Raw genomic sequence first — 26,010 nt, forward strand, 5'->3', positions numbered from 1 at the left:
CCAACAGGCCATATCCGTGGCTGACGAGGCGTGTGTTCGACAAGTTTCTGTGAGGGGTAAGTTTGTTGCTATTGATTCCCACACCCAATTACTGATTCGATTGAGAAATGTTCGTAGACGCCAGTTTCAGAGGACTGGAGATCTGGGCAAAAAACGTGAAATGGCCGATCTGAACAGGCAGATTGCTTCCAGAATGGACTCACTCCGACATGAAAGTTTCGGGCGTGTTGTCCAGAATCTGGACGACCGCTCCAGACCATTCTGGAAGGTAGCCAAGGTCCTGAAAAATCATCCCAAACCCGTTCCACGTCTCAAAGTCGAAAATGATGACGATCGGCTTTTAATCACCCCACAGGAGAAAGCAAATGCGATCGGCAAGCATGTCGCTTCATCGCATTTGCTTGGCTCGACTATCCAAAGTCCGCTCGATGATCAGGTTGCGCAATGCGTTCAAAACCTAGATGTCTCCCCTTGTGTCGTGCCTCCGGCGGATATGATTACAGTACAACAGATTTGCTCAGCGCTGAAATGCACCAAGAACATGAAGGCTCCCGGGTTTGACGGTATATTCAACTTGATCTTGAAGAGACTCAGCATGAAAGTGCAGTCTCTTCTAACCACTATCTTCAACAGATGTTTGGAACTGCACTACTTTCCAAGCATCTGGAAAATAGCAAAAATCATACCAATCCGCAAACCCGGTAAGGATCCAACATTGTCTTCAAGCTACAGACCAATCAGCCTCCTTTCAGCGCTGAGCAAATTGTTCGAGAAACTCATTCTCAATCGTTTGCTCAAGTTTGTCGAGGAAAATAACATTCTCTTTCCGGAACAGTTTGGGTTCAGAAAGGGGCACTCCACCAATCACCAGCTAGTGCGGGTGATGAATAACATCCGAAGTAACAAAGCTGTATCCAAGTCCACAGCCATGGCCTTGTTAGACGTTGAAAAGGCGTTTGACAATGTTTGGCATGATGGACTTGTGTACAACGATGCCTTAACGCCTTTGCTGATTATGCCACCACGTGGAAAATCAAAATCAATGCCTCCAAAACACAAGCGATCATGTTCCTCCATCGGCAATCGCCCAAACTGAAACCGGCTCCATCTTGTACTGTAATCATGGATGGCACTAGGGTTGAGTGGTCCGCCGAAGTAACCTATCTCGGGATGTTGTTCGATGAAAAGCTCCTCTTCCGTTCGCATGTAGAGAAAACAGTAGTCAAGTGTTCTGCCTTGGTTAGGTGTCTGTATCCGCTGATTTGCCGCAGATCTCGCCTCTCAAGGGTAAACAAACTGGCCGTCTACAAACAAATCATAGCACCTGCGATCCTCTACGCAGCTCCGGTGTGGGAATCATGTGCACAGACTCACAGGAACAAAATTCAGCTCGCTCAGAATAGAGTGCTGAGGATGGTTCTTGATCGTCCTTTCGACACTAGAATAACAAATTTACATGAAGAGGCAGGCATTGCCAAAATAGATTCCCAATTAACGAAATTAAGACTAAATTTGCACAAAAATGTAATTTATTAGAACATGCTTTGATAAGCAATTTGTATATAGTAAATTAGGTGTATATAGTAGTTGTAGGTTAGTTGTAGTTGTAAATAGTAGTTATAAGTAGTCTCCTTTTTCAAATTTAAAACAAACCAATCCCACCAAGGTGGTCATTCTTAAAACAGGCCTGATAGGACTAGCAACTGTAATTAATAATAATTGAAATTTAAAAATAACTAAAGTTGAAAAGACGCATCTGTGTCACTTGAAAAGTAATACATGTAAACCACACAACTCATTTTCGCTTCGGACGGCGGGTAAGCAGGTAGCAGCAGCAGTAGCAGTAGTAGCAGTAGGAAGGGGGTTCCTGTCAAGCCCGCAGAGTTCGAGTTTTGCACCTCGAACTTTGCGCATCGTTCCCGTCGAGATCATTGACTGCTGGTAGTGGCGTCGCCTCGATGGCGCAAGCGCTCCTTGCCTGAATGATAACTACAAATCTCGATTTCTTTTTGGAAGAACATATCAGCTTTTGTAAACAGCGCATTTTATCGTCGGTTTGGCATAACTAATAGCTCGCCCCACATACTAACACCGCTGACAGGTTGGGAAAATTTCCCCCTATCTGATGGTAGTACTAGCATGCGTGGGCGAGCTACCAGTTACGACAAATCGACGATCAAATGCGTTGTTTACAAAAGCTGATACGTTCCTTCGAAAAAGTAATCGATAAATACTTCTTGGGCTGTGTACCAATTGCCGAGTTACATTTAACTCGTGGTTAAACGTAACATTTCGAAAATGCCGGAAATTGATCAGTTTTCAAACAGAACTCAGCCACGGTTACCAAAATTTAACTTCTAGTCGGTCCGAAATAACCACGCTCGTATAGCAGGGTTATTCGATAACTCATCTGCCACTTTTAACCACGAGTTAAATTCAACTCGCCCATTGCGACACAGCCTTGGGAGTAAAATTAGGGCCATCCATAAATTGCGTATATTTTTGACCAATTAATCCCCCTTCCCCCTCGGAGCCTGTTTTGCAATACACCTAATACATGGAAGGTCCCAACTTCTGAAACCCCTCTCCTCCCTCAACTACTACGTTATTTATGAAAGTTCCCTAATCATTGGGCAACACTGAAAATCAGCAGCACACACCACACAAAATGGGTTGGACATTTATGCGAAATTTCGGTATTGATAGTCAATATTTCGCGATCAGAACATTTTAGCTTAAAATCCCTCCATTTAATTCTCGGTACATCTTTAATCTATTGATTGAATTAAAACAAATTATTAATATGGTTTTTTAAGATTTCGTGCGTTTTGTGAACGCACATTCATTATTTTGCATAAGAAAACGGGAACGGGGTGTTTTTGTGGTGATAAAAAGGATTTTCCTACACATATTACAGTTGTCTGTACCAAGCACTAAAATTATCAGACGGTACTTCTATTTATACTTTTAGATTAGCTATGAAAGTCCTTCCTACTTGGACAATTATGCTATAAATAGAACGGTTTATACAACCCCAGTTTTTTTTTTGCACAATTCTTCAAGTAGGAGGGACTTGCAATGCTTATCTCTTAGCATAAATAGAGGTACCGTCGAGTTTTTTTTTTCAGTGCTAGGTTCTGAAATTCAACAGTGAGCGTTCAAAAGGGCCTACTTGTAATGTTCGATTCTCTTCATCGATTTTCTGTTTACAGCTGAGCGAAAAAATTACTGCTGTTATTTGCAGTGACATGTATCGGAAACTGCACACAATCTGTTTTCCGTTAATTGTTCACAGAGGACACTGCAGTGCAAAACATGCCTGGTACCGCTATATATCCATTTAAATTAATATTCGAAGTCCCTCCTTTTTTACACATTCTGCACACAAAATAGCTCACCCCTCACAGAAATTCCCGCCAATTTTTATGAATGGGGCGGGGCAGAAAGTATCTTTTGCGGAGAATATGTAAAAAGGAGGGACTTCAAATGTTAAAGTAAATGCGTCAATAGAGGTACCAGACATGTTTTGTAGCGTCAGGTACTCTATTTTGTAATCTGTGAAAGGGAAATGACAAATCGAGTGTCATCAAAATACATGGCATGTTGAGAGATTGAGGTCGTAAGAGCAAATTTTCTCTCTCAAATTTGAATTTGTTGGCTCTCTGGGGACTGGTAGTAACACAGGTAAAACTGTACGGGGGAAAAATCGTTTTTTTTTTATTTGTAGCTTGTTTAACAATAAATTTGTAGCTTGTTTAACAATAACAATATCCGGGAAAAAAATGAACGACTAAGTCCCGGACTAATTTCTTTAGGCTGTCGTTCACTTTCTTTGAACTGAATAGGCACCGAAAGCGAATTATTCCCACTTCTCTCAATTTCTATATGGGGATTTTTATCACTTCCTACCAGCGCCATCTCTGTGGAAAGTGGTCGGACGAAATGATTAATTCAAGTTGAACATTGCAATAGGTTCTAAGTAACACTGACAAGATTCTCTTCGTCGACTTTCTCCTTGAATCCATTCGGCCCAGGTATTTTCAGCACACATATCGATTAAAGAAGTTTTTATCCAGCATCTAATACGACAAACACAACAAGAAACGATTATGTGCTCAAGTTATTAAGGCTGTGTTCCATTTGGTGAATATTTACTTAAATTTGACAGATGGAAAATTTTAAAATAAACCTGCTTATCCAGCAGACTTATTTCTGACAGACAAGGAATCAATTTGACAGACGCTTTCTCGAAAATCGGTCGATGTACAACAGAGGGATTTTCGAACATCCTAATTTATTTTCGAAGTGTTAAATCTAAGGGAAAATTTTCCAAATGGAACACAGCCTTAGTATTTTTTTTTATTTGTTCAATCGGTAGATAAAAGATGTACCTAGAACTTATTGGAGGGATTCATGGCTAATTGATATCATCTCGATCCACTATGAAATGTTGCATAACATTGATGCAAAATTGTGCACTCCGTTTAGCGTTTTGAAGTTGAATCGCTGAGGAAACCTTATTTCTGATCAATCTCATTAACACATAAAAATTTCAAGAGTACAGATATCAGCACTCACAAAACTTATAATAAAGAAACTGGAACTTCACGTTTGTTTCAGTCCAGGAGTTTCAATTTCATGAGTGATGTCACAACCGTCCAAGATTTGTGTCCTAGAAATATTGAAGTGATAGGGAATATCAGCCATCACGATGGTCATTGTTGGACGCTTCAATGAATCACCTGAAGAAAGCCTTACTCATATCTGATTGTAATCTAGGAACCAAATGTAATAGAATACGTATTCGCATTTTTATGAGGTCCTGAAATTAACCAAGTTTTACTTAGTAGGAAATTCAAAATATGTACACAGGACCGAAATCATAGGTTACTTCTACTGTATTTCAAATCAATATCTAGAAAAAATGCACGAGAATTTCACTACACAGCTTAACGTAGTCTACGTCAACCATGCGGCCGTGTCTTGTACGCAACTCCACCAATTTTTTTAGTTTGTATTTTTTTCTGAAAAGGCAATCCAGTTTCCTAAAACTTTGTTTTAGACATCAATTCGGTTAGATGAGCCGTTTTCGTATTATGATTTATTGAAAAATATCGAATACGCCATTTTGAAAAAGTAGACTTGAATTAAAAATGGCCAAATTCCAGCCCAAACATGGTTCAACAATAATGCAAAGTTTCATGGAATTCTGAGAGGTAATTTTTTGTTATTTATTGCACTATTTGGCCTGGAGCTGCTCCATTGAAAACAGGAATATTGTTGCGACTTTATAGCCAAGATGAATAATAATCGAATGACTCCATAATAAATCGTAATTGATTATTGAACAAGCTCTGCCTTTCGGCAAATCTGTTGAAATTCAACGAAGTCTTAGCCGCCATCCACTCGAGCAACAAAACTGCGGTTGACCATCAGGTGCAACTGCCATGCGTGACCGCACCGGCTCACATGCCCTCGCAGCTTGCGTCCCCCGCCACCCGCCCACCACCGCTGATCTGTTGCTAATTTGATAGACACGATATGCAAATCAAGCTCCATTCAACTGGTTGTTTTCCCTGGTAATTATTCACCTGAATCGTATCTAACGACGGTCATCATGCGATTGAAACTTGTTGAGTTTGCAAAGGGCCTAAGGGTACGCAGTTTTTTGCACTCCAATCCAACTGCGGTAGAGATTTAGGCCCTGGCATCGACTAAGCTTGATACTAATTACGCAAAATTCCAGCAGCTAGTTGGTGTCACCGAGAGCTAGTTGCCATCGAGATGCAGTCCAACGTGCAGCAACTTTGGTCCGTCCCCAGCTGGTTGAGCGATCGTTTTCTCCAGGAAGTGATTCGGAAAGCCAAGGGAGATGGTTCGGTTACGCTGTGCCATGATTGCAAAATTCGACCCGGTGGTAAGGATGGGGTTCGACATGCTAGCGACCTCTTCCGAGCCACGGTTCATTATCGGTCCAAGAAGTTTCGCCAAGAACAAGCGGTTGATTTGATGCTCAAGGTGAATCGTTCGAGAAACGGTGCGCAATTTACGACGGAGATTCAGATCTATCGGGAAATTCTACCGGCAATGGAACAAGCGCTGAAGAACGTCGGTGAATCGTTGGAAGCTCCCAAGTGGGTGTGAGTTTACGTTTTGGTGTTCTAATTTATTAAATTCTTAAATTTCATTTCAGTTACTTCTACTCATACAGCGATCCACAAAATGTGATCATCATGGAGGATTTGTTCCCATCCGGCTGGGTTCAAAGGAATCGTTTGAATGATTTTGATGATGCTAAAGCAGTTGTTATCGTTATTGCCAAATTCCATGCTGCATCATATGTTTCGAACGGAAAAGTTCGTATTTCCAACTTCTACAATCTGGATTATCGCAGAGTGAAACTCATTATCAATAAATTTATCGATTCCTTAAACACTCGACCTGGCTGCAGCCAGATTGGGGCCAAATTGCACACGTTAAAGCCCAGGGTGGAAGAGAAGCTGAAACAGATCTACAGTCCCAGTCGTCAGCACTTCAATGTCTTGAACCATGGAGACATCAACGTGTCCAATCTTTGGTTCAAGACCCACTCCAACAACAGGGCAGCAATGATTGACTTTCAGCGCTGCCACTGGGGCTCACCGGCGATCGATTTGTTGAGTCTAATGGATTTTGTTCTGGATCGTGATCTGAGACGGACCCATAGCGATCGATTGGTTCGAGAGTACTATCAATCGTTAACGGCTTATTTAACGCGAATGGGACTGCGAGGATCACCAATGAGTTTACAAGATCTAGTACAGGAACTGAAACGTTGTGCATTTTTGGGTAGGATTTTCAAACGTATTTGAGCTACGAGATCGACTCTAAAAAAGTTGCATTTTTCTTTTTATAGAATTTGTTCATTTTGCAATGCGGAAGGATTTGGAGAGCGTTAACCGTGAAGACTACAACAGGATTGATACGGGGAATCTTGATGTGGAAATTCAACAAGAGTTGACCGAGATGTTACGTAGAGGAGTTTTGGAATAGCTTGATAAATAAGATTGTCTTTTTTTTTCTTTGTGATTGTCTTTACAGACGGCTTAAGATTGTCTTTATATTGAATATACTGTTTGTTATCTACAGTACCGGATAAAAGTTTTTAACATCGTGATTGTTTTTCCTTCCGGAAAAAGTTTAATAAGGCCGGAACAAATCTCAAATTTTTCTTTTGTCAAGTTGGGGTGAATAAAATAGAAATTCAGTGTATATTTATTTTTCGAGCATCGCTAATTCATTTGGGTATGGATACTAGACTGATGCAAAATTTGAAATTTTCGCTCCACAATGCTCAAACGGTTCCCAATTGGGCCCTGATTAGCCTCCCAAAATTTGAACTCATTTAGCGAGAAACTGACTTGGCATAAACCATTTGAAGTTTATATGGGAATTACTATGGAGAAACCATAATTTCGGTTCATATCTATCTCAAAATTCACCAGTTCACTCTACTTTAGAAAATGATAGCTGAGCTTTTTGAATTTTCTAAGATACAACTTTGTTAAAGACCACTTTTCGATCAAATGTAAGGCACAAAAATTATTAATGATTCAAGTCACTGATGTCTTATGAATATGCTCAATCAACTGTTCAGCAGGCAACATTGGTGTTTATGGCGCGTAGAATAGAGAACAAAAATCATGGCTACTATGTCACACTGCAGAATACAGTGTTAAACACAATACAGTTGATTAATCTTGCCATAAACAATTAATAACTATTTAATTTGACGTTTGGCTGAAAGACGATTTTCTGCAAAGTTGTAGCTGATAAAAATTCCCATAAGAATAGCAATAGAATTTGTTAACAGTACAATATTTAGAAAGGCTAGAAGACAATGAATAAAAAGATTTGTTTTCCCATAGTAATTTCAATATAAACTTCAAATGGTTTGTGACAAGTCAGTTTCTCACTAAATGAGTTTAAACTTTCGGAGGCTAATCAGGACCCTATTTGAAACCGTTTGAACACTGTGGAGCGAAAATTTCAAATTTTGCATCAGTCCAATGGATACTCACTTTGCTAGATTTTATTATGTTGTAGAATATAACCTTGTTCTTTTACAGAATTTTTACTGAAATCGGTACTAGACCGGTACGGCATGTTAGGTCCTGGAAATCGGAAGTGTGACCAAATCAGAAATTCTTAATTGAGGTGACATTTTTCAAGCAGATTCAAAAGTCATCAACACTTTTCTAACTAAGTCTATAAACCTTTCTGTTATGTGATTCAATCCTTTTTAAAGTTGTGAAAGCTTTATTGAAGTGATCTAACACATACCGAACCTATGTTTTAAAAAAAATTGGTTTCGCATTTTCTGGAGTGAGGCCACATTAGCTGATTTAATCTCTTTCCTAAATGAATTCAAGGTTTCCTGCATTGATTCAACTTTTTCCGAACTGAATCTGAACTTGTCAGGACGGGTTTGACATTTTCCCAAGTGAGCCCCAGATTTTTGTTAACTGTTTTGGCATTTGTCAAGGGCACAATCTTGTTTAGCTTTTCTAAAAGTGTAGAGGGTTTCCGATGTGAACCGACACTTTTTTGAGCTTAAATTATCAAACGGAGTCCAACCTTTTCTGAAATGGTCCAATACCTTCCTTATGGAGTCCAAACTTTTCTGTTGAGTGATTGAATTATATTTAATGTTAGTCTGAGCTTTCCTGAAGTGATTTAACCCTCCGTTACTCGCGCTGTTGTACTTTGTACAACACACATGAACTTTCCATTGCCATTTTGTTGCTGTGTTACGAATCGACCTGAAACCAACGAGTATTCCTCAAAAAACTTGTTTTGATCTAAACATGCTAAATTTGGATTACAGTAAACACCTACAAAATGCGGATAATAGAGAAAATGTAAATGGAAACCGCGTAAACTGTGACCATACTACGGTGGATTTGACTTAATTGATTACAACATGGAATATATCGAGGTCGAAACCACATAGAAAGTTACTGTCTCCGACAAAGTTGTTCAGGAGATCATAGCCTTGTGACTGGTGGACAGTAGTTCAGAATTTTATCACTACGTAGCGCTAGCACCCATGTGAAATTCTTGCATGTGATATATCTCGAGATCCTGACCAGATAGAAAGTTACTGTCTTTCACAAAGTTTTTTGGGAGGTCAAAGCCTATTGATTGGTGCTCAATAGTTCAGAATTTACTCACTACGCGACGCTAGTATACACGTGAAATTCTCATATAAAATATCTCGAGTTCCCAACCAGATATAAAGGTACTGTCTTTGGCATAGTTGTTCAGAAGGTCAAGGCCTTTTCGCAGGTGGACAGTAGTTCAGAGTTTTCTCACTGCGCTGCACTACTATCCATGCGAAATTCTCGCAAATAAAATATCTCTAGATCCTGACCAGATAGAAAGTAAATGTATTCGGCATAGTTTTTCAGGAAGTCAAGAACTTTTTGTTGGGTTACAATAGTTCAGAATTTTCTCACTATGCGGCGCTAGTATATATGTGCCTTTCTCGCATATTCAGCTCAAGATCTTGATCAGCTAGAAAGTTGCTGTTTCCGGCAATGTTGTTTAGGGGGTCAAGCTGGTTAAGAATTTTCTCCCCACGTGGCAAGTTTTTCGCTGAGATCCAGCAAAATAAAATACCGAGCTGCTCGGTGGTACCCATCACGGCAAAAAAATCTAAGTGTGTAGGTACATCCAAAGTCATAAAGAAAAGGCCTGATAATATGAAATTATCATCTCTTTCATTAAACCGCTATTCATACGCTGCTAGGAGTGTGACTTCAAATTTATGGTTACATACACCTTATCCTAAATCTAAACGAGAAGAATCTACTCAGTTCGTCTAAAATGTGTAATGTAATGTAAAATGTATAAAATATATACACACGAGTTAGCCAGTCGAGCCATAGGACTATCTCAATCGTGAGATTGTTTTACTCAGTTGTCTGATGAAATTTGCAAAAGCGTAGTTCACTCAGCGCTGAGTAACCAACGCTTCCGATCATAAGCTTAAATGCACCCCAAAATACATGTAATTGTGTTTTGTTCGAAGCTCTCTCATTTTACAACCAATTTTTGATCTCTTTAGGTTATTTGAATGGTATGAATGGTATAGCATAAGGGTTCTATAACTACTTTTAATTTCAAATATGTTTTTCAACTAAATTCTGAGAAAATTAATCATGATACTTCAGAGTAAATTTTGAAAAAATATTGTAGCTTTGAGGATAACTTTTGAAAATTATTTTGAGCAATTTGCCTCTTCGTATTTACATTCAAAATCTTTCAAATGTTCTAAAAAGAACGATAATTGGACGTAAAATGACAAAGATATGGACATAACACATTTGCATGTTTTTTGGGTGTGTGTGTGTGTGTGTGTGTGTGTTCAATCTAACCCCCACTGGCCTGCAGTGGTACACTGAAACCTCCGTTTACAAAGTCTTTTTTTACGCAGTATTCAATTTAGGTCCCTCTTTTTACGAAGTAAATCCCAAATAACGAGGTTTTTTTTTACGAAGTAAATCCCAAATAACGAGTTTTCTTTTTACGAAGTAAATTCCAAATAACGAGTTTTTTTTTGTGATTTTGGGAAACTGGGATATACTGTGAAATACCTCACAATATGGGTATTGTTGGAATCGGAGTGACGTGTAGGGACCGGAAATCGATGTCTGACGCCATTTTAAAATCCAAGATGGCGGCTTCCGGTTACAGGAAAACTTGGATATTCTGCCAAATACCCCCACAATATGGGTATTTTTGGAATAGGAGTGATGTGTAGGGACCGGAAATCAATGTCTGACGTCATTTTGAAATCCTAGATGGCAACTTCCGGTTACATAAAACATGGAAATTCTGCCAAATACCAAACAATATGGGTATTTTTGAAATCGGAGTGACGTGTAGGGACCGGAAATCGATGTCTGACGCCATTTTGAAATCCAATATGGTGGCTTCCGGTAACAGAAAAGCTTGGAAATTCTGTCATACACCCCACAATATGGGTATTTTTGGAAATGGAGTGACGTCTAAGAACCGGAAATCGATGTCTGAAGTCATTTCGAAATCCAAGATGGTGGCTTCCGGTTACAGAAAAATTGGCAAATACCACCACGTCACCCCGATTCTTAAGATACCCATATTGTAGGTTATGTAATATTACTTTTATGTTTTTTTGTAAAAGGAAGCTGCGATATTGAATTTCAAAATGGCTTCAGACATGGGTTTTCAGTCCTAATAGGTCACCCCGATTCCAAACAACCCATAATGTTGAGTATTTGACAGTATTTCCCAGTGTTTCTGTAACCGGATGTCACCATCTTGGATTTCGAAATGGCGTCAGACATGGATTCTCGGTTCTCACAGGTCACCCCGATTCCAAATATATCCATATTGTTGTGTATTTTACGGTATTTTTCTGTTTTCCTGTAACCGGAAGCCTGTTGGGTTTCAAAATGGCGTCAGACATCGATTTATGGTCCCTACACGTCACCCAGATTCCAAAAATACCCATATTGTGGGGTATTTGACAGAATTTTGAAGTTTTTCTGTTACCGGAAGCCACCATCTTGGATATAAAAATGGTGCCACACAACGATTTCCGGTCCTTCTACGTCACTCCGATTCCAAAAATACGCATATTGTGGGGTATTTGACAGAATTTCCAATTTTTTCTGTTTCCGGAAGCCGCCATCCTGGATTTCGAAATGGCGTCAGACATCGATTTCCGGTCCCTACACGTCCCTCCGATTCCGAAAATACCCGTTTTGTGGGGTATTTGACAGAATTTCCATGTTTTCCTGTAACCGGAAGCCGCCATCTTGGATTTCAAAATGGCGTCAGACATCGATTTCCGGTCCCTACACGTCACTCCGATTCAAAAAATACCCATATTGTGGGTTATTTGACAATATTTTCAAAAACCTCTTTTTACGAAGTAAATCCCAAATAACGAGTTTTCTTTTTACGAAGTAAATCCCAAATAACGAGTTTTTTTTTTACGAAGTAAATCCCAAATAACGAGGTTTTTTTTTACGCACTAATTCAATTTACGAACCCCCGTTTTGGGGGTACGCAATGTGGGTATTTCCAGAATCAGTGTGATGTGGAGATCGGAAATCGTCAACCAACGCCACGTTGAAATCCAAGATAGCGGCTTCCGGTTATAGAAAATATTTAAACACCTTTAAACACCTGTCAAATACCTTTCAAAATTGGTATTTCCGGAATGAGGGTGACGTCTTGAGACCGGAAATCAACGTCTGCCGCCATTTTGAAATCCAAGATGGCGGCTCCCGGTTATATTAAAACTGGGAAATAATGCCAAATATCATTCAATATGGGTATTTTTGGAATCAGGATGACGTCTTGAGACCGGAAATCAATGTCTGACGCCATTTTGAAATCCAAGATGGCGGCTTCTGGTTAGATTAAAACTGGGAAATAATGCCAAATATCCTTCACTATGGGTATTTTTTAAATCAGGATGACGTATATATACCGGATATCAAAGTCTGACGCCATTTTGAAATCCAAGATGGCGGCTTCCGGTTGTAGGAAAGCTGGGATATAAAGCCAAATATCCTCCAATATGTCTATTTTTGGAATCAGGATGACGTCTTGAGACCGGAAATCAATGTCTGACGCCATTTTGAAATCCAAGATGGCGGCTTCTGGTTAGATTAAAACTGGGAAATAATGCCAAATATCCTTCACTATGGGTATTTTTTAAATCAGGATGACGTATATATACCGGATATCAAAGTCTGACGCCATTTTGAAATCCAAGATGGCGGCTTCCGGTTGTAGGAAAGCTGGGATATAAAGCCAAATATCCTCCAATATGTCTATTTTTGGAATCAGGATGACGTGTTGAGACCGGAAATCAATGTCTGACGCCATTTTGAAATCCAAGATGGCGGCTTCTGGTTAGATTAAAACTGGGAAATAATGCCAAATGTCCTTCACTATGGGTATTTTTGAAATCAGGATGACGTATATATACCGGATATCAAAGTCTGACGCCATTTTGAAATCCAAGATGGCGGCTTCCGGTTGTAGGAAAGCTGGGATATAAAGCCAAATATCCTCCAATATGTCTATTTTTGGAATCAGGATGACGTCTTGAGACCGGAAATCAATGTCTGACGCCATTTTGAAATCCAAGATGGCGGCTTCTGGTTAGATTAAAACTGGGAAATAATGCCAAATATCCTTCACTATGGGTATTTTTTAAATCAATATGACGTATATATACCGGATACCAAAGTCTGACGCCATTTTGAAATCCAAGATGGCGGCTTCCGGTTGTAGGAAAGCTGGGATATAAAGCCAAATCTCCTCCAATATGTCTATTTTTGGAATCAGGATGACGTCTTGAGACCGGATATCAATGCCAGACACCATCTTGAAATCCAAGATGGCGGCTTCCGGTTATAGAAAAACTGGGAAATAATGTCAAATATCTTTCAATATGGGTATTTTTGGAATCGGGGTGATGTCTAGAGAGTGGAAATCAATGTCAGACGCCATTTTGAAATCCAATATGGCGGCTTCCGGTTGTAGAAAAACTGGGAAATAATGCCAAATATCCTTCACTATGGGTATTTTTGGAATCAGGATGACGTATACTACATACCCGAAATCAATGTCTGACGGCATCTTGAAATCCAAGATGGCGGCTTCCGGTTATAGAAAAACTGGAAAATAATGTCAAATATCCTTCAATATGGGTATTTTTGGAATCAGGATGACGTATAAAGACCGGAAATCAATGTCTGACGCCATTTTGAAATCCAAGATGGTGGCTTCTGGTTGGATTAAAACTGGGAAATAATGCCAAATATCCTTCACTATGGGTATTTTTGAAATCAGGATGACGTATAAATACCGGAAATCAATTTCTGACGCCATTTTTAAATCCAAGATGGCGGCTTCCGGTTTTAGAAAAACTGGGAAATAGTGCCAAATATCCTTCAATATGGGTATTTTTGGAATCAGGATGACGTCTTGAGACCGAAAATCAATGTCTGACGTCATTTTGAAATCCAAGATGGCGTTTCTGGTTAGATTAAATGCTGAACTACTCGATGGTGCTAATATCGTCAAAAAAATCTAAGTGTGTAGGAGACGACGTATAGAGGCTGCAAATCGATGTCCAACATCTTATTGGATTCCAAGATGGCAGGCATTGGCTTTTAAAAACTTGTGAAATACCTTACAATATGGGTATTATCACCTAGAAAATGACACGTGTAGGCCAAATATCGATGTACAACGCCATTTTTGAATACAAGATCGTGACCACCTGTTTTAGAAAAAGTGTAAAATATTATACGATATGGTCGGCATCGGGGATTCCATAATGGTTTCGGACATCAATTTTCGGCATCTACACGTCATCCCTATTTCAAAAATACCCATATTGTAGGGTTTTTGCCACTTTTTGTTAACCCAATGGCCACCATATTAGATTCCAAAACTGCAACGGACATTCATTTTCGGCATCTACACGTCTTCTTGGTTCCGAAAATATCTAAATTGTAGGGTATTTGACCCATATTGAAGGAAATTTGCTAGTATTTCCCAGTTTTACTACAACCGGAAGCCGCCATCTTGAATTTCAAGATGGTGTCAGACATTGATTTCCGGTCTTTATACGTCATCACGATTCCAAAAATACCCATAGTGAAGGGTATTTGCTAGTATTTCCCAGTTTTTCTACAACCAGAAGCCGCCATCTTGGATTTCAAGATAGCGTCAGACATTGATTTCTGGTCTTCATACGTCATCCCGATTCCAAAAATACCCATATTGAAGGATATTTGACATTATTTTCCAGTTTTTCTATAACCGGAAGCCGCCATCTTGGATTTGAAGATGCCGTCAGACATTGATTTCCGGTCTTTATATGTCATTCAGATTCCAAAAACACCCATATTGAAGGGTATTTGCTAGTATTTCCCAGTTTTTCTACAACCAGAAGCCACCATCTTGGATTTCAAGATGGCATCATACATTGATTTCCAGTCTCTATACGTCATCCCGATGCCAAAAATACCCATATTGAAGGATATTTGACATTATTTCCCAGTTTTTATATAACTGGAAGCCGCCATATTGGATTTCAAGATGGCGTCAGACATTGATTTTCGGTTTTTATACGTCATCTCGATAATAAAAATACTCATATTGAAGGATATTTGACATTATTTCCCAGTTTTTATACAACCGGAAGCCGCCATATTGGATTTCAAAATGGCGTCTGACATTGATATCCGGTCTATAAACCTCATCCTGATTCCAAAAATACCCATATTGAAGGGTATTTGCTACCATTTCTCTGTTTTCCTATAACCGGAAGTTGCCATATTGGATTTCAAGATGGTGTCTGACATTGATATCCGGTCTATATACGTCATCCCGATTCCGAAAAGACCCATATTGAAGGGTATTTGCTAGTATTTCCCAGTTTTCCTACAACCGTAAGCCGCCATCTTGGATTTCAAAATGGCGTCAGACATTGATTTCCGGTATTTATACGTCACCCCGATTCCAGAAATACCCATATCGAAGGGTATTTGACAGGATTATCGGTTATCGATTTCCAGACTATAGGCGTCACGCGGACTCCAAAAATACCCATATCGAAGGGTATTTGTCAGACTTCAAAATGATTTCTAGTTCCTTCGCTACCAATATTGTCTATCAAAATATTTGGCAATTGAATTAATAACTGTCGATTGGTACAAATATTTTACTCACCTTTTTGGGAGCACTGCTATTTAATTCTTGCCAATGTTCCGGTATACCCGGTTTTGGTAACATATAATTGAACGCTGCACACGGTTTATATCTCGTGTACCAAAACCAAAATTCTAGCACACCGGTTTTCGGTTTTCAAGCTGCGGTTCTGAACATCAACTCGAAAACAGGCACACGGTTTTGATTTAGAACACACTGGTACACTAAAACTCAACCGAACCAGGGTACACGCTTACATAAACACAGGAGTATTTTTTGAACACGAACCACCCGAAAAAAAATTTACAGTGAAATTTTCAGTGAAAACAATGCTCTAACATTAATATTTATTGTCGACAATAAAAATGATTGTTATAATGTTGTACCCTTCCGAAAACGGCAAAACTGCTACCTAGCTGTACAATGAATGTACATAATAAAATGTTGTTACAATGATTTTTATTGTATTTTTCATTTATTTTAGTGTTAACATGATTCGATCACGAACAATAATGAACAACTCTATTACAATAAAAATTGTTGTTACATTAAATATTGGTGTGTTTTTATTGTGGGTTACTTCACGAACAATAAAAATAAATCTGATTGAAGCATGCAGACTATGAGAGGGTCAGCAACACTGCCAATGTAATCAAGATAGGCGCTGCTCGTATGGCTCCCCTAATAAAAATTGTATGGTTAATTTGCTTAACGACGTGTTCTGGGTATCATCCAAACCATTTGTGGAATAGTTCAATTATTTGGGTTATCGTTCGTTTATGGTTATTTTTTATTAGGGTCTTGCTTTGACAGTTCGTTTGGCTCTATTCGTTGCCAAGTCAATTGAACGCCTATGACCAGATCGGTTTGAGTTGAACTCAACTCTCCTGCCTCATCTAAATCTCGCTTAATGCAGACCTTTTCCGTGCAGTCAATAATCATACAATAATAATTAAAAAATCCACCACTTGAAGATGTCAGGAAATAACTCTCAGGTGGAAGCATATTTCATGGGCGATTCTCTCCAGTTGAATGCATTAACTTATCAACGACGCTCAACCACCAAGAATACGTGACCTAGAGAAATCGAGTGCAGGGGAGTTGACCTCCATTTCTCACAAGTTCCGGATCGAATCTCAATCCATAACCAGTAAAAAAAGGACTCACCCGTAACAGACATATACCACCCCCTTACCTTCCGAAGCGATGTTTTATTTTTTCGATTTATTTTTAAAGTCGATAAAGTAGATCTGTCAAGCCAACACATACACTCTAAAGTACACTGTTATTTTTTTTAATCAATAAATTTGCCAACCAACAGTAAAATAACAATAATATATAATGTTATTGAAAAAAAATTATATGGGGAAATCACGAAAATTTCATTGTTAAGATACTTAACAACCCCCCTTTTTTATTGTAAATTTTCCATTTACCATGAAATTTGCTGTTTTGTACAACATAAATCAAGGTAAAATTATTGTAGACGTAACAATATAAATCATTGTTAAGACAATAATTTTCGTCTTATTGTTACATTGTTTTTTATTGTATTTTTGTTGTTATTTTTTTTCGGGCAGCACACGGTGCGCACCGGTTGGTTCAGTTGCCCATCACTGCTTTCACACACAATAAGCCCCGCATGTAAACACTACCGTTATCATATGAATAATGGTACTGAAAACACACTTCCAGATTTCTTAATGTGCTGTTTCGAAATCTGGCGCGTATTTAGTAATATATGGAAACATGCATTTATGATTGATTATAAATCAGATGGATCTCACCAAATTCTGCCTCCGAAAAAGCACCGGTTTGTTCACTCGCGGTAATCGAAAAAAATTTCCGCGTTGTTTTTACAACTTAACACGATATTTTGAATCACATGCGAAGTTTTTCATTTGCACCGAATTTTTGTCTGACACCTCATTCGCGTGCATCCTCCGGATGGCAGAACGCCAGCACCAAGAAAAGAAAAAAAAACCGCTAAAACTCTTCTTGGGAGGGAGACAAATCACCAAAAACAAGCGAAAAGAAAAACCGATCAACGTGACACAACAGCAACACAGCTACTCGAAACAAATTCTTGTCCCAGATTTTTCACGTTAATTACAATATTACTAAAAAAAACTTCTTAAAACGTGATAGATCTTAATTTACACTTATCCACACGCAAAACTAATATTTTTTTGATTTGGTACAGTTAAAAAAATTAAAGCACTTTAGCCAGCTTGGAACCGGACTCCTCCGGATTTTCCAGGTGTTTGTGCACAATATTTCTTCTTCTTTCGAGTTCCATTCGACGTTATTTCTGAACGTGATCGACTACTTTGATCAAACTTGCACCAGTTGTTCTCTAAAGAAGTGTTCACAAACCACTGTCAAAGATTTTTGATTCCTAGCACTAGAGTCGTACTAACGGCGCGCGAGGGGTGTTCCAATTTATTTATAGTCAGCCTTTATGAACGACTCATTTGAATTTCTTAAGCGTAACTGCTGGTTGTGTAGTGATAAGTGTGATTGCCTCTTGCCACAAAAGACCTAGGTTTAATCCCAGTTGACGCCATTGGAATTGTCGAAAACTCTTATTACGGCTACCGACACCAGGGAGGTAGCTGCCACACCTGGGCCCGACATATCGACCCATCAACTTATGAACATGGGACCAACGGGTTTACTTCCCTTCCGAAGGAAGGCGTGATCTGAAATGTTATGCCTCAGAACATCCCGGCGACGCCGACTGGGATTGAACCCAGGCCTGCTGGGGGTTTTATGGTTAATTTGGAATGACTTTTTCACCTTGGAGCAATAAAAACAAAGACAAGGATTTTTATGCAACAATAGGGATAGGGACGGGATAATTAAAACCATATTTCAAAAATTTCAACCCACCTTTTGCATAACCCAGCACACAATAAAAGTTTCCCTAACGGTACCCTTTGCACTCCAACCCACCCATCGTCACACTGCAGCGAGGAAGAGTTTTTCTCTCCCTATTGTCTAGCTTCACCTCCACCGGCGGCAATTGGCCTCTTAAGGATTTAATTTACGATGCCTGAATTAATCACTCCCTACATTCATAATCCGCTCAAACTGTCTTTTAGGCATAACGGGTTTCTGACTGCCATACCACCCCCGTTAATGAGTAAGTTGGGAACTGAAAGCTTCACTCTCAGACGGAAGAGGATAATCCATGTGTATACCTCTTTAGACCACTAACTTGGAAAAGTACTGGAGATGTTTTACTACTTTTTTTTATTTCCCGGAGATTTTTCATAATGCATACTTTTCACTGCCGATGGATGGTTGACTTTGGACCGTTTCGATGATTTATTCGCTGCCTTATATTGCCAGTCACGAGCATAATTTAATTTGAATTATACGCCCCATCAAGAACGAGTGACGACGGTAATGACGAAGACGTCGGTGGGGAATGAAGTTGGCCGCCTTCATTGTAACCGGTCATATTGCCTTTCGCCAGGGTTCCGCAACTAAGTTTTAAACGACCGACAATTCTGCTTTCATTACATGGCCACGCAATTTATGTGACGGTTAAATTGTATGCAGCACACGGCCAATGAGATCGACTCAAACTTGAGTTTAGCTTGCTCTTAAGTCGCAAAAAGTGCAGGAACTCAGTGATGAGTAAATTTGCCTCATGTTTTCCTGTGGAAAACCTATAAAAAAAATCTGCTGGAAAATGAGGAAAATTGACGAAAATTTTAGTAGTGAATCCAATCTTGACTTTTCTGATATTCGGGAATTTTTTATTTCTGGAAAAACCTGGAAAAACTCAGGAAAATTTACTCAGTGCTGAGTTCCTGCACTTTTTGCGATTTATGAGTAAAATGAACTCAAATTTGGGTCGATCTTATTGGCCGTGCAGTTAGGTTTATATTGAATTGACAGAATTTTCTCGTTCTGCTCTCGAGATCGTAAATTCGATTATTATCATAGCAATTGAGTCAGCAAGTTCAAACATAAAAGTTTATTCGGAGCCGAAAAATGGCAATTACTCACCTGGAGGGCTGCTGGATGCTCTTCTTATCCTTCCGGGTGCTTTCCCTCGAATTGGAGTTCGTTGATAGCGTGGAATCGTTCCGATTGAGTGATAAGGCCTGTTGCACTCCGCACCGCACTAACGACAGCGGTTTCAGCGTCACACTGTTTCGGGGGAAAACCAAAAAAAAAAAAACCATTAGGGTGATTCAAAATATCTATTTGACTCCAGCAAGCTCCTTCGATTCTAAATCAGGTTCTGGTAATTTATACTGACTTTTTAGTTCATTTGGATGTGAATTCATACTGCACTGGCCCTTTGAAGTTTGTATGAGAATTGCTATGGGACAAGTTAAGTTTTTGTTGTCAACGTTCTAGCTATAGTGATATACGAAATAGCTATTAGTAGAAATTCTCAGAGGGAGGGATAGGCGGAGAAAACAAAATACAATTCGGAAGCAGGGATTTTTACCTAAATTTTTAATGGGAATGTTCGATTGGCTCAGATTTTGACAGTTCATTTGGCTTAAAATATTCTCTCCACCCATTCCCTCTGAGTATTTCTAGTTATTAGCTACAACCTTAGCCAGGATGTTTCGCTCTATTCTTCGCACCAAGTACACCAATGTTGCCTGCTACACAATACTGCGTCACCATCAACTTTGATCAGTGTTGGCAAAATTATCAATCAAATGAATGGAACAAAGTACATATCACACTTCAAACTGATTTCCCGCATAAACGCGAACCATAAATTGACCTTACCTAAAATGGTTAAAAATTGTTTATAATGCAACCAATTCGCGATATATTCCACATAAAGTTGATCGATGTTACAAAACCATTCGTGAACCTTACTGACTACCATAACCATTACCATTAATGTTCTCAAACCATAAGTAAAAACGTTCTAATATAGTTCTCTTTCCGAAAATGTATGGAGAAAACAAGAATTTGGAACGGTAATGGTTCTTAACAACCCATTATTTGTAAGGTCCAGTTCCAAAAAACCATAATGCATAAGGTTGAAACTTTATCATTAAACGTTCATGTAAAGTTCCATAACAATTTCAGTTAAAGTTTAGCAGGGATTATAAACAATGTTTAACCATTAGCGGCGCTGGTGGTGTAGTGGTAAGCGTGATTACCTCCCACCCCAGCAGGCCTGGGTTCAATCCCAGTCGGCGCCGCCGGGATGTTCTGAGGCATAACATCCCCGATCACGCCTTCCTTCGGAAGGGAAGTAAACCCGTTGGTCCCTGGTTCATAAGTTGATGGGTCGATAGGTAGGGTCCAGGTGTGGGAGCTGCCTTCCTGGCACGTCGGTAGCATTGGTGCTCAGCACGGAAAACAAGATCGACGGAAAACAAATCAAAGAAAAAAAAAAAAAAATTTTTTTAACCATTTTAGGTAAGGTCAATTTATGGTTCGCGTTTATGCGGGTTGACAAGCCCCTCTGATAAATCAAGCAGAGAGTTGACTCGATACAAACATGATTCCGTTGCGCATCGTTTTCTTAGAAGGAGAAAGTATAGTTTACTATCACTCTTTGTCGGATTTCTCGCATCTCTTCATTTTGTTCGCTGTTTTCGATCCACTTGTCACTACAATAGTCTGAAAACTGATCCTATTTTCTTTTTTTTTACAACGGCTTGCTGAGATCTCAGAAATATTTTTTTTAGTATCTGTTTCGAAATTGAAAAGCATTCTAACCAATTTATTTTCGACTTTTCAAAAGGGATTAAACTTAAATCTCTCACATATTTTTAATTTGCTATAGAATCTACTAGAACTGCACTGGTATTTCTCACTTTATTTTGTTATTTGTTTGCTGATTATTATTATTTATATATTTATTATTATTATTTGTATTTATATTTATATGTAATTATTTATTGATGTATATTTTTATTATTATTTGTATCTAAATATTTCTCTCATGCCTACATATTTCTCCTCCTCTACTCTGTTCCAGCAATTATTAAATATGCAAGATCATTCATTTTTAGCTGAATATTTAAAATACTATTTATAAAATTATTACAACATTAAAAAATATTTTAAAAAAAGTCTACAAACATTCAAATAGCTGGTCACTTCTGAATACGAATAAGGAAAAATTAGTCTACTTCCCGTGCTTGTCTTTACGGAGCTAATAATGTTAATTTATATTAGCGAATTAGTTTCAGTGTATTAGACATAATTCCCATCTTTTTTAGTGACCGTGGTGTAACCGGCCTTTTTACATTGACAACCGGCTTTTGCATAGATCAGTTCACGAAGATTTACCGCACTCTTCGCTCACTTGTAAATTTTAACAGATTTGGGTGGTTTGTTTTGGATCCCATCCATAGCCGTCTCTTTTACTCAGAGACAAAATGATCGGAAGCCAAAAGCGAGGTTAGGGACCGTGCACTGATCTATTGACAACATTGTTGTTGCTCTTCACTCCTAACCGTTGTATTAAGCGTAGCGAACTGAGCTAAGTACTCTTTCACTCTTCTGGGAAGCGCCGATGTTTTTTTTTCTAGCATTCCTTCACACTCAGTCGTCCCAGAAGCCCGTTCCTGCACTGTACCTACAGAATACTGCGTTCTGCTCAAAGTCTCCGTTCAACAATTTGCTTGCAGCCGGTTTCCTGGAAACAACACCTACAATTTAAAATCAATCCAGTCGTATTTTGAGACGCCTGGTGACACTAATCAAAACCCCATTTCAACACCATGGTAGAAAAAAAATTTCTACAGCATCCGATATGGCGAAGCGTCACCAAACCAAACTGCTTTCCAACAACAACCGTCATACCGGATACACTCAATTGGAAAGAATATATAGACCAGCAGAACTATCAAGAAGTCTAATAATACGTATGATTTCCTCATTATACCTTTAGGTAAGTCCCATTTTCAGTTGACCACTCAACTCTTCATCTTTTCTATTTTTTTTCCACAGGAAATTAAAAAAAAATCGTCTTCATTTTGGTATCTTTTACCAGGACAACCAGCACTGTTTTTTAATAGATATATTATATATATATATGTTCAACAATTAGCCTTCGATGTATAAAACGATGATCTACGTGGAAAATAAACTTCATGCAAATCTTTACAATCAGAATTGATTTGGATTTATTTAATGGCTTTTCAATGCTGGTGAGTAATTTAATATTTATTTATTTTATAATATTAACGAAATTTCATGTTACACCACTGACGAAAGTTCAAATTACATCACTGATCATTGCAAACCATGTTTACTGAAAGATATTATACATAAACATGTCCTTATACTTCTCTGGTTTACGAATAGACCGCTTTGGCCTCCCTTTCGTTGGCTCGATAATCACTTCTGGATTGTCATTGGATTGTGATAGCTGCCCGTCCTGGTCTTCAGATGTATCCATCAATTCGGTCACAGGATTAGCATCCTCCTTTTCTTCAGATCTTTAACGTTCCGTGTATATTGAACTCCACGTTCGCTTCTATATGTAATTTGTTTATTTGTTTATTTGTATTCCTCCATCTGACAAGGTTGTCTTAATGAAGTTGGACAGGGAAAAGCCAAATTGAGTCATGGTGAACTCAAATTGGCATAAAAACCCTGTTTCTTGACTAATAACGATCTTAGCTCCATCTCTTGAAAGTACTGTATACCTTTCTTTAGAGAACGCAGGATCCGTGTTGGACTTCTTCATAATGCTCATCACGACGATATCGCCGATAGAAATTTTCGCCCCTCTACGATTGTCCGCATATTTCTGGCTTAGGAGCTTTGTAGTAGCGTCCATCTCCCGTACTTTTGCTCTATCGATAGTTTCATTTGATCTAGAGTCCCAAAGGATGGGAAACGTTCCCCTATATTTCCAACCTACTTTTTTTCTTTTTTTTTTTTGTAAAACAAGTTGGTTTTATTTGTCAGTTTGTTTGATAACAGTAATTATAATTTGTTATTCTAAATCGAGATGAAATTCCAGTGCGTCTACAACAATTATTTCGTTACATTCACAAACAAAGCAGATGTATTTAATAAAAACACTAAGCACTTCCGTGCGCCTTCTTCTGTCTACTCCTACTAGGGCAGGTCTCACCAAGTCTTCAAAAGAGAGTCGTCTCCATCCATTCATTATGGCTTCTATCCTCTGCTGTAGAACCGTCCAAGCCGGGCCGACACGAGCACAAGCACAAAATTTATGCAGAAGAGTTTCAGTCGTGTGATTGCCACAATGTGTGCAGTTTTCGTCCGGTACCGAGATGGGAAATGACAGGTGGGCATGAACTCACGGTCTCCCAGTGTTGGTGAGTTCTTTGCCGTTAATGTTCACGAAAAGTTCACTATTTTTCCATACAGAAATTCAAAACAAAAAATTTTATCTGCGGATTTGGACAGTTTTTGACCTGTTTCATACGACCGGAAGGTGTATGCTGGTTACAAATGCCGTGCCAAACTGATTTCCTACGCAATTAATCAATCTTTGATGTGAATTTCGCTAATAAACACGAAGAGCATTTCTTATAGCAAACTTGCCATAACAAAATGGACATGGTTCATTTTAGCAAACAAACTAACACTTCTTCCGACTGTGTCACCTCTCTTACTCGCCTAGGTGCTGTACCTCCATCCTCTTGTGTGTAGACTTGATCAAGCGTGTGGAAACGATCTGCTGGTAGCGTATGCGGATCACATCAGCGTTATCGTTACATCGGCTGAGCAAATCGAAGTGATGAATGGACTGTTCACCCGTTTTGAGATTGACGCCGGCGCAAAATTAAACTTCCAAAAAACTGTTGCCATCAACGTAGGTTTCTGCGAAGGAAACGAAACCAACACTCACTGGCTTCAAACAGCCAATGTTGTCAAAATCTTGGGTGTTGTTTTCGCAAACTCTATACGGTTAATGACAACGACAAACTGGAATGCGCTCGTGGGGAAGTTCGCGCATCAAATGTGGCTGCAGACGTTTTTTTTTTCGATTGCGCTTTTTACAAGTGAAGCATTTACGGTTGGATATTTGTCTACTTCGGTGTGCCGCGTCGCGTGGTAAAGTGTTCCGCGATGAGGCGAGAAAACACTTTTAAAATCGATTATTCGAACTTCACCATCAAGCCATCGGTCGAAAAACTTTATGGATTTTGTCGGTCGGTTCTCGGTTTGAAAAGGGAAGATATCAAACGACTACAGTGCCGAGATGGGAAATGACAGGTGGGCATGAACTCACGGTCTCCCAGTGTTGGTGAGTTCTTTTCCGTTAATGTTCACGAAAAGTTTACTATTTTGCCATACAGAAATTCAAAACAAAAATTTTTATCTGTGGATTTGGACAGTTTTTGACCTATTTCATACGACCGGAAGGTGTATGCTGGTCACAAATGCCGTACCAAACTGATTTCCTACGCAATTAATCAATCTTTGATGTGAATTTCGCTAATAAACACGAGAAGCATATCTTATAGCAAAACTTGCCATAACAAAATGGGTGGTTTATTTTGGTAAACAAACTAACACTTCTTCCGACTGTGTCACCTCTATTACTCGCCTAGGGTGTAACGCATGCCAAGTTGCTTTTCCACCGACATCTCTTCTTGGCGGCTTCACATTCACGGTGCGTTAGTCCGCCAATTTTGATCACATTCAATGCAGTATGAGATCGCATCCAAAAGATCTAAAATTTTGGGAGAACTATCAGGAGCTGATTTTTAATCGATTGAGCTGGCAGGGAGCTATTGCGAATAAATAATAATAATCAAATTCTGTACCAACCTCGCTTCCTTCCGCGGCGAACCGTTCCTACTGCTAAGCGTAGCGTTTTTATTTACAATGACGGTGGCGGCCACGTTCGGACTGCCGGGTGGGGTCGCATTCGCTGCCAGCACGTCACCTATGCTGGAGGGCGCGTAGCCCGAGTCGTGATTGCCGTTCGGATCGGAGGGAATCTGCGTTGTCGTTATCTGGGCCATCACGCTGCGTGGGAGGGGGTTACACCGTCAAGAAGAAGAAGAAGAACAACAAAGAGAAAATCAATTCAGTTAGTGGAGCAAACGTGGCGTCTGGCTGGCGTTACGTTTGGATAGATTCCAGATAAAAAAAGAGCGCTATACAGATCAAGCATCGAGCAGGCGGTATTGTGAAAAAGCCACACTAACAAACGAGCAACAATTGGTTAAGGCTGTTCAGAGGGACAGTCGGTAGTAGGAGGATTAGAAGCAATGGAATGATTGGTAGAGCCAGGGGGAGACGAAATCAATTTTT

General features: G+C 39.2%; 2 protein-coding genes across 2 annotated transcripts in view; one reads left to right on the top strand and one right to left on the bottom strand.

Moving 5' to 3' along the window:
• LOC135713090 (dopamine D2-like receptor) overlaps nucleotides 1-26,010 on the bottom strand; it is a 75,778-nt gene that overhangs the window by 25,022 nt on the left and 24,746 nt on the right. Inside the window, exons 2-3 of the mRNA XM_065236192.1 lie at nucleotides 25,522-25,722; nucleotides 19,786-19,929 (exon numbers count right to left, since the gene is read on the bottom strand). Coding sequence (XP_065092264.1) covers nucleotides 19,786-19,929; nucleotides 25,522-25,722 — 345 coding nt within the window. The remainder of the gene's footprint in view (nucleotides 1-19,785; nucleotides 19,930-25,521; nucleotides 25,723-26,010) is intronic.
• Nucleotides 5,785-7,032, top strand: LOC135713089 (uncharacterized). Its single transcript, XM_065236191.1, has 3 exons — nucleotides 5,785-6,134; nucleotides 6,194-6,828; nucleotides 6,896-7,032. The coding sequence occupies exons 1-3, from the start codon at nucleotides 5,785-5,787 to the stop codon at nucleotides 7,030-7,032; spliced, it is 1,122 nt and encodes a 373-aa protein (XP_065092263.1).

The sequence above is a fragment of the Ochlerotatus camptorhynchus genome, unplaced genomic scaffold, assembly GCF_037179485.1.
Source record: "Ochlerotatus camptorhynchus isolate MF236.1 unplaced genomic scaffold, CSIRO-AGI_Acam_v1.1 ptg000532l, whole genome shotgun sequence".
Classification (NCBI taxonomy): Eukaryota; Metazoa; Arthropoda; class Insecta; order Diptera; family Culicidae; genus Ochlerotatus; species Ochlerotatus camptorhynchus.

What these genes read in the sequence shown, in the direction of transcription:
- LOC135713089 (XM_065236191.1), top strand. Translation starts at nt 5,785, where the DNA reads ATGCAGTCCAACGTGCAGCAACTTTGGTCCGTCCCCAGCTGGTTGAGC. An exon ending in GAATCGTTGGAAGCTCCCAA is followed by an intron (nt 6,135 to 6,193) that starts GTGGGTGTGAGT and finishes ATTTCATTTCAG; the next exon opens with TTACTTCTACTCATACAGCG. An exon ending in GAAACGTTGTGCATTTTTGG is followed by an intron (nt 6,829 to 6,895) that starts GTAGGATTTTCA and finishes TTCTTTTTATAG; the next exon opens with AATTTGTTCATTTTGCAATG.